General features: G+C 34.9%; 1 protein-coding gene across 1 annotated transcript; it reads right to left on the reverse strand.

Moving 5' to 3' along the window:
• Window positions 1–229: 229 nt before the first annotated feature.
• LOC133783289 (uncharacterized) lies at window positions 230–1,726 on the reverse strand. The gene is made up of 4 exons (XM_062222897.1): window positions 1,646–1,726; window positions 1,202–1,342; window positions 552–878; window positions 230–391 (listed from the first exon to the last, which is right to left on the reverse strand). Exons 1-4 carry the CDS (start codon window positions 1,724–1,726, stop codon window positions 230–232), a joined length of 711 nt encoding a protein of 236 aa, XP_062078881.1.
• Window positions 1,727–7,954: the final 6,228 nt, after the last annotated feature.

Here is a 7,954-nt window from a genome sequence, read left to right on the forward strand (position 1 = left end):
AGTCTTCAAGTCATGGTTATATGTTAAGTTTTAATGACTTGTATTTTACCTACGATATGCATGTAAGGAAACAATTTATTTTAAATAACGAGATCTCGAGTTGCATATTTTGTAAAAGATATTTAAGTCGTGTTTATTTTCAAATGAGTTTCAATAAATGTTTTGTAGTAAGTTATTTAGTTTATGTCAATTTGTTACACTTTACCTTCGAATAAAAAATTTTAAGTTGTTATATAGACATCTCTGGAGGCACTATATTGACGGCCAAGAAGTTAACATAGTCAGCGAACCACAGTACCTCATTATTCTCCTTTACTTCAAATAATTGCTCATCTGGAAAAACATCATTAATCTGCACCTCTTTCATACTTGGACTCTCTTCCACTTCTAACTAGACAAATGGTCAGCCACCAAATTTTCAGTTCCTTTTTTTTATCCCGAATCTCCATGTCAAACTATTGCAACAACAAAACCCAATGAATGAGACGAGGCTTAGCATCTTTCTTGGTCATAAGGTATTTAATGGCGGAATGATCAATGTATACTATTACCATATTCCCAATTAGATATGGCCAAAACTTACCAAAAGCGAACACAATGACCAAGAGCTCATTTTCTGTAGTTGCATAATTAACCTGAGCATCATTCAAAGTATGACTCGCATAATAAATCATTTTAAACACCTTGTTAAATCGTTGCCCCAACACTGCTCCTACTTCATAGTCACTTGCATCACACAATAACTCAAATGGAAATTCCCAATTAGGTGCAACAACTATCGGCGTTGAAGTCAATTTCTCCTTAAGTATTGTAAAATCATGGTGACACTTCCCATCAAATTCAAAAGGTACTCCATTCATCCAAAATGTATAAAAATGCTTCAAAATCATGGAAAAATCTTTAATAAATCTTCTGTAAAACCCCGCATGACCAAGAAAGCTTCTAACTCATTTCACCGAGACAGGAGGTGATAAATTCTCAGTTGTTGAAATTTTAGCCCGATCTACCTCAATACCCTTACTTGAAATCTTGTGCCCTATAACAATTCCCTCATTCACCATAAAGTGGCACTTTTCCCAGTTCAATACTAGGTTAGATTCCTCACATCTCTTAAGAACCAACTCCAAATTGGCCAAGCAATTATAAAAAAAAAAACAAAAACTGAAAAGTCATCCATGAATATTTCGATGCCCTTCTCTACCATGTCAGAAAATATTGCCATCATACACCTTTGGAAAATTGCAGGTGCATTACAAAGTCCAAATGGCATTCTCCTAAAAGTGAAAGTGCCATAAGGACAGGTGAACATTGTCTTCTCTTGATCCTCATGTGTGATAGTTATCTGATGGTACCCAGAATAACCATCCAAGAAACAGTAATAGTAGTGGCCTGCCAACCTATCCAACATTTGATCAATGAATGACAAAGGAAAGTGGTATTTTCTAGTGGCTTTATTCAACTTGCGGTAATCAATACAAATTCTCCAACATGTCATAGTACGAGTTGGAATCAATTCATTGTTCTCATTCTTGACCACTGTCATTCCACCCTTATTTGGAACTACTTGCTCTGGGCTCACCCATGCACTATCATATATTGGGTAGATCCCTCCCGCTTCTAACCACTTCAAAACTTATTTTCTTACCACTTCCTTCATTGTTGGATTTAACCTTCTTTGAGCATCAATTTTTGGCTTTGCATCATCTTCCATCAAAATGCGATACATCACAGTGGATGGGCTGATTCCCCTAGTATCAACTAGAGCCCATCCTCAGAAAGAGATGAAAACATTATAACTGGAAGGATCACTTTTTGTAACGCCCTGAATAGCCAAGACCGTTACAATGTGTATTTTAAATAGTGCTGGACTCGCTAATCAAGTCATTTGGATATAAATGTGTAACTAGAGGTAATTAATTGGTTTGGGGTTAAAAAATTGGCCAAAAGAATATTTACTTTCATTAAAACGTTTGAGTATGTACACGGGATCCCAAAATAAGCGTTTAAAAGTTAATTACAACTCAAAGGAATATAAACAGGCTGGCCTAAGCGGCAAAATTAGGGTTCGACCCTAGTTCCTCTGAGAATCCCCAACTGTGGCGGTCAAGAAGGCCGCATATGTACACGCCGCCACCGAAGCTCTCCAACTCATGGTTGGTCCAGCTTCCCCTTTCCCTTACCTGCGCCACATAACACCCATGAGCCAAGGCTCAACAAGAAAACATATACATGTTCATAAGCAATTAATAACAAATTACATAATCTTATCTAGCGTGCCCAACAGTAATAACTTTACTCATGTATATATTCAATTCAGGTAAGTGACTATAGAATCACACCGAGGCTCGTTGCCCTAGATAAGTGACTGTAAAGTCACACCGGGACCCGTTTCCCTATATAAGTGACTGTAGAGTCACACCGGGGCCCGTTGCCCTATTCTCTGTATAACCAGCCTTAGGGCTGGCTAAGTGTACCTGACGCTTTATTTTCCAAGAAACCATAGGGTCGTTCAAGCGTATATCACGGTCATGGATAGGACTAACCATGCCGACCTGCGCTCAGTATGCTATTGTTGCCCTTGACTCATAAGTCAAGCCTTTCGCTTAGATAAAACAGATAAGCATACATCATATATCACAAGTACACACAACACAGTTAACTTGTCCAATAAAACAGTCCAAGCATGGTCATAACCATGTTCAATAATCAGGCCAAGTCCTAATCACATACTGGGTACAATTTTCTTACATTATGTCCTTAGCGAGACAAGTTTCACAACCCTGAGCACGACCCTTTTCCTCTTAAGCCAATCGGTAACCTAGTCACAAACATAATAATGAATAATCATCAATAATGATCGAAATAAAGGCTTTCGGACTGAGTCCTAGCCTCCGGGACCTTGAATTATACTAACCGGGTAATAGATTCCTTCCCAAGCCCTTAGGTTTGAGTCTCCGCAACTCAAAACCTAAACTGGCCATTTTCCCTAATTTGAGTTGTGGCACCCCCTACTAAGGGTCGCAGCGCAACAAGTCAGAGAGCCCCGAGCCTAGGGCTGCACATAAATGGTAGTGGGCCGACAACCCAACCCAACCCACATCGAAAATGGGCCAAGTCTTACCAGGCCAAAGCCCAATCTGTATAAATAGTTACAGGCCGAGTAAGTACGGCTCGACCACAGGCTTCAGCTTCTTTGGGCCAACCCAGCCCAACCTTACCATATAAACCTTATTGTTAAAAGGGTTATTCAGACCTAACCCTAATTCATTTCACAACTAAATTAAATGGCTACTTCCTCTCTCTCTCTCTCTCTGTTCATCATCTCTTCCAGTCCAAACAGCAACATGCACTCCCCTCTGGCGTCTCTCAATCTCTCTTGGTGAGACTCCCTTCACTTTCTCTGAGTTATATATACATATACATATGTGTACCATATTACAATTCTATTTCTCTGTGTTATATATACATATACATATACATATATATATATATATGAAGAAATATTGTTATTGTTCGTCACCTATCTCTTAGTCTTAGATTTTATATTGATTGGTGGCTTCATGCTTTCTTTTCTCTCTTTTTATACATACATACATACATACATACATACATACATACATACATACATACATACATACATACATACATACATACATACATACATACATATGGTGTTTTTTGATGGAGAGGAGATAAAGACTTTAACTCCCAAACGCAAGCAGTCCAAATCTCTAAGACTGTGAGCTATTTTTTTTTTATCTAAAAATTAAATAGAAAAGTTAGGTATTTGTGAATGTTCTATATATATATATATGAATATATAAATGTTTTTTTATGCAAGAACTTAGAGGGTGGCTTTTCTGTTATATATATATATATGTATGTGTAAATGTTGTTTTCGGAGATGAGATAAAGACTTCAAGTCTCAAAGGTAAGCAATCCAAGTCTGAGTTCTTATATTGATTCATTCATGTCTCATTTTTTTATTTGATTCCTAACTTATTTTGTGCTTTCTCTATTACATGCTTATCTGTGTTATTTTATTGTGAAATCAAATCTTCGAAATGTGTAAGTTGTGATTGTCCTTTGTGCAATTGTGGTTGTCTTTGCTTACTGTTGCTATTGTTATTTAGCTTACCCTATATGTTTCTTTTTGGTTGATTTTATGAAAACATAAATACTTCAAGAGTTCGTTATTGTGCTATTGAAGATTTTTGGTTTGTGAAGGACAGAAACAAGAGGTATTCTCATCATTATAACTCTATATTTATATTTTGTGTGCTGATATACATATGCTCTAATCTCAAAATATATATATGAGCCTCTACTTTCAAATGTGGATGTGATTTTGTACATATATATATATATATTTACTTGTTTGTTTTGGGATTATAAATTATAATCATAAATGTGATTATTTTTTATGTATGGGATTAGTTCACTAACTTTCTTATAAATGTGTTATATTATGCTTAATGTTATAATCAATTTTTTATTTTGATTTAGTATCTTGTTTGTTTATTGATTTAGTATTTTAATAAAAATTTGTATTTTTTTTTAAATTGAGTAATGATGCCATACCAGTTCATTAATGAATTTCATATGTCCACTCTCCATCTCACTCATTGCAACTCTGCTTCTTCTCTTCTGCAACTTTTCTCTTCGGTTACTCAGCCTCAAAGATCTCACTGTAAGTTTCCTTCCCTCTTGAGCATAATATACATACATATATGATGTTTTTGTTTGATTAGAATTGCTTTAATTATGTTTGCTCATTTTTTTATATCTATTAGAATGGGTATTAGACTATTAGTATGATATTTTAAATCCAGAACCTTAAGTGTATGGGCTGGAAACCAGATGTAGGAGGCAGATATATACAATTATGCTCTAGACTTGCAACAAATAGTAGATCTGATCTATCAGAAAGTTTTCTGTCATTTCAGGTATAACAAAGCCACGCACAACAATGTTGTTGACTGGTATCATAAAGGTTTTGCTTAGCTGTTATTTTTTTTAATCATGATTGGTTTCATTATGATATTGCTTCGTGAGTTGTTTTTATATGCTATGTGGTAAATTATAATTGATAATTATTTGCATTTTTTTTATATGTATAGGAATGATGGATAAGTTTCTTACCCCAACTTCCACCCAATTAGGTGAAGTGCATGAGACCACAAACAATACACCAAACACCACCACAAACAAAACCCCAAACACTACTCCTATTGAGCTTATGTCACCCATAAAAGAAGGCAATGATGAACCAACCAAATCTAGGAAAAAGCCAACTAGGAACTCTACTGTTTGGGATCACTTTACAGAAGTGAAGGACGGGAATCCTAAAGACCCTAGATGCACTTGTAATTATTGTGGGAAAGAATATGCTTGTGATAGTAGAAGAGTTGGAACAAGTAGTTTTTGGGTCCATTTGAACAATCAATGCAAGAAGTATCCATATAGGGTAGCTGATAAAAAACAGAAAATGCTTTCATTTCAAAGTGCTAATGTTGGAGAGGGAAATTTGTTGGCTGTGACATATAATAAGGAGAGATGTCGGAAAGCCTTATCTTGGTTTGTGATGAAGGATGAGCAAGCCTTTAATGTTGTAGAAGGTAAAGGTTTTAGGGAGTTTGTTCAGGAGTTGCAACCTAAATTTATTGTCCCTAGTAGAATGGTTGTTACTAGGGATATATACCAGTTGTTTTGTGATGAGAGAGTTAAGTTGAAGAAGGAGTTAACCAAGGTTGAGCAAAGATTATATTTAACAACTGATTGTTAAACATCTTCCGCTCGAATGGCTTATATGTGTCTCACTGCACACTATGTTGATAGTGATTGGCATTTGCAAAAAAGAATTATAATTTTTTGTCAAATTTCTAATTACAAGGGTAAAACTATTGGTAAGGTGATAGAAGCTTGTTTGCTTGGTTGGGGAGTAGAAAAGATTTTTGCTGTGATTGTTGATAATGCATCTGCTAATGATGTAGCGGTTGGTTATGTGAAGAGGAAAGTTAATGCATGGAATGGGTCTATTCTTGATGGTGAGTTTATGCATTTGAGGTGTGGTGCTCACATAATAAATCTAATTGTGCATGAAGGGTTGAAAGACATCCATGATTCAATTTCTACCATTCGTAATTGTGTAAGATATATTCGGTCATCTCCTGCAAGATTGCAAAAATTTAAAGCCTGTGTGGAAAGGGAAAGAATTGATTACAAGGGGTGGTTGGTTTTAGATGTCCCTACAAGGTGGAACTCCACTTTTATGATGTTAAATGTGGCTCTTAAATTTGAAAAAGCTTTTGCAAGGTATGAGGAGGAAGATGTTAAATTTTGAAGTTTCTTCATGGAAAATGAAAATGGGAAGAAAAGGATTGGACCACCTATAGTGATTGGGAGAGTGATATGATTTTTGTTAAATTTATTTCCACTTTTTATGAAGTTACTCTAAAATTTAGTGGCACCTTGCATGTAACATCCAACAACTTCTACCATGAGATTTGTGAGATTCACACTCAATTGAGTGATTTGGCTACTTGTAGTGATCATTTGTTATCGACCATGGTTGCTAGTATGAAAAAGAAATATGACAAATATTGGGAAATTCAAAGAGCATCAATCCTTTGTTGTTTTTGACTGTTGTTCTTGATCCAAGGTATAAGTTAAAGTATTGTTTTGAGATTGTTTATGATGTTGAAACCGTTGCTAAGACTATTGTCAAGGTGGAACAAATCCTTCAACACTTGTATAGTTGTTATAATGTTGAGGGTGGGAGTGATGGTGATAAGGTTAGTTGCTGATTTTTTTAATTTATTTTCATTGGTTTTAATATGTTATTGTTTGTTGGTTGTTGTTTGTATTTCTTTTTCAGGTTAGCAAAAGTGACACACCACCAAAGAGTGATGGCAAAGAAACTCATAGGAGGAGATTATTGGAAAATTATTTGCAACAGCAATAAATGTTTGTGACTGGAAAAAATGAATGATGTTGACAGATACTTGGCTGAAGAATCAATCAATCCAATGACTTCCTCATTTGATATCCTACTTTGGTGGAAGGATAATTCTAATAGGTATAAGATTTTATCTATGATTGTTAAAGATGTTTTTGCTATCCGTGTGTCTTCTGCAGCTTCTGAATCTGCGTTTAGTACTAGTGAACGTATTTTGGACTTATTTAGGAGTTCTTTGAGTCCAAAAATGGTGGAGGTTGTATGCACTCAAAGTTGGTTGAAGGAGAGTCATGAAGGGATTCAATCAATGGAGTATTTGGATGAAATACAATCTTATGTATTTCATGAAGAATGTAAATAAACTAAATAAAATGATTTGATAATAGTGTTCTTTGTTTTATGCTTATTTATTTTTCAAATATTATTTAACTTATGTTTTTTAATTGTAGAAGAAAACAAACCCAAGGCTAATGCAACATCAAAGGAGAAGACCAAGACTGTTATTATTGATTGATGGATTCAATTTTTTTTATTTTGATTGAACTTTTTTTAATCTATTCACTATCTAGTTGGTCTAATTTGTATTATGGAAGAGTCTATTTATCTTTTAATGTTATGGATGATTGTAATAACTTTAGGACTTATGTTTGGATGATTGTAATATTTTGGGTGGTTAGATTTTAACCACCAAGGCTTCATTTTCTTGTTTTTATGTTTTAATTTGATCATATTTTTTCAAAATTCTGATAAGAATTATTGATTTTGAAAATTAAACTTCATAGGAATTTTAAACTTTTAATATTTAAAAATTATGAATAACCCAACCAACCCTACCCACAATGTAAATAGTAGTGTTAGGTTATACAATAAAAATATTTTGAATGGGTTATGATTCTCTCGGCAGATGTAATTGGGTTGACTCATTCAAATGTCCTCAACCTGGCCAACCCAACCCATGTGCAACCCTACCCGAGCCCAAAACCACAGGGCACGCAT

This window comes from Humulus lupulus, chromosome 1 (genome assembly GCF_963169125.1).
Source record: "Humulus lupulus chromosome 1, drHumLupu1.1, whole genome shotgun sequence".
NCBI classification, from domain to species: domain Eukaryota; kingdom Viridiplantae; phylum Streptophyta; class Magnoliopsida; order Rosales; family Cannabaceae; genus Humulus; species Humulus lupulus.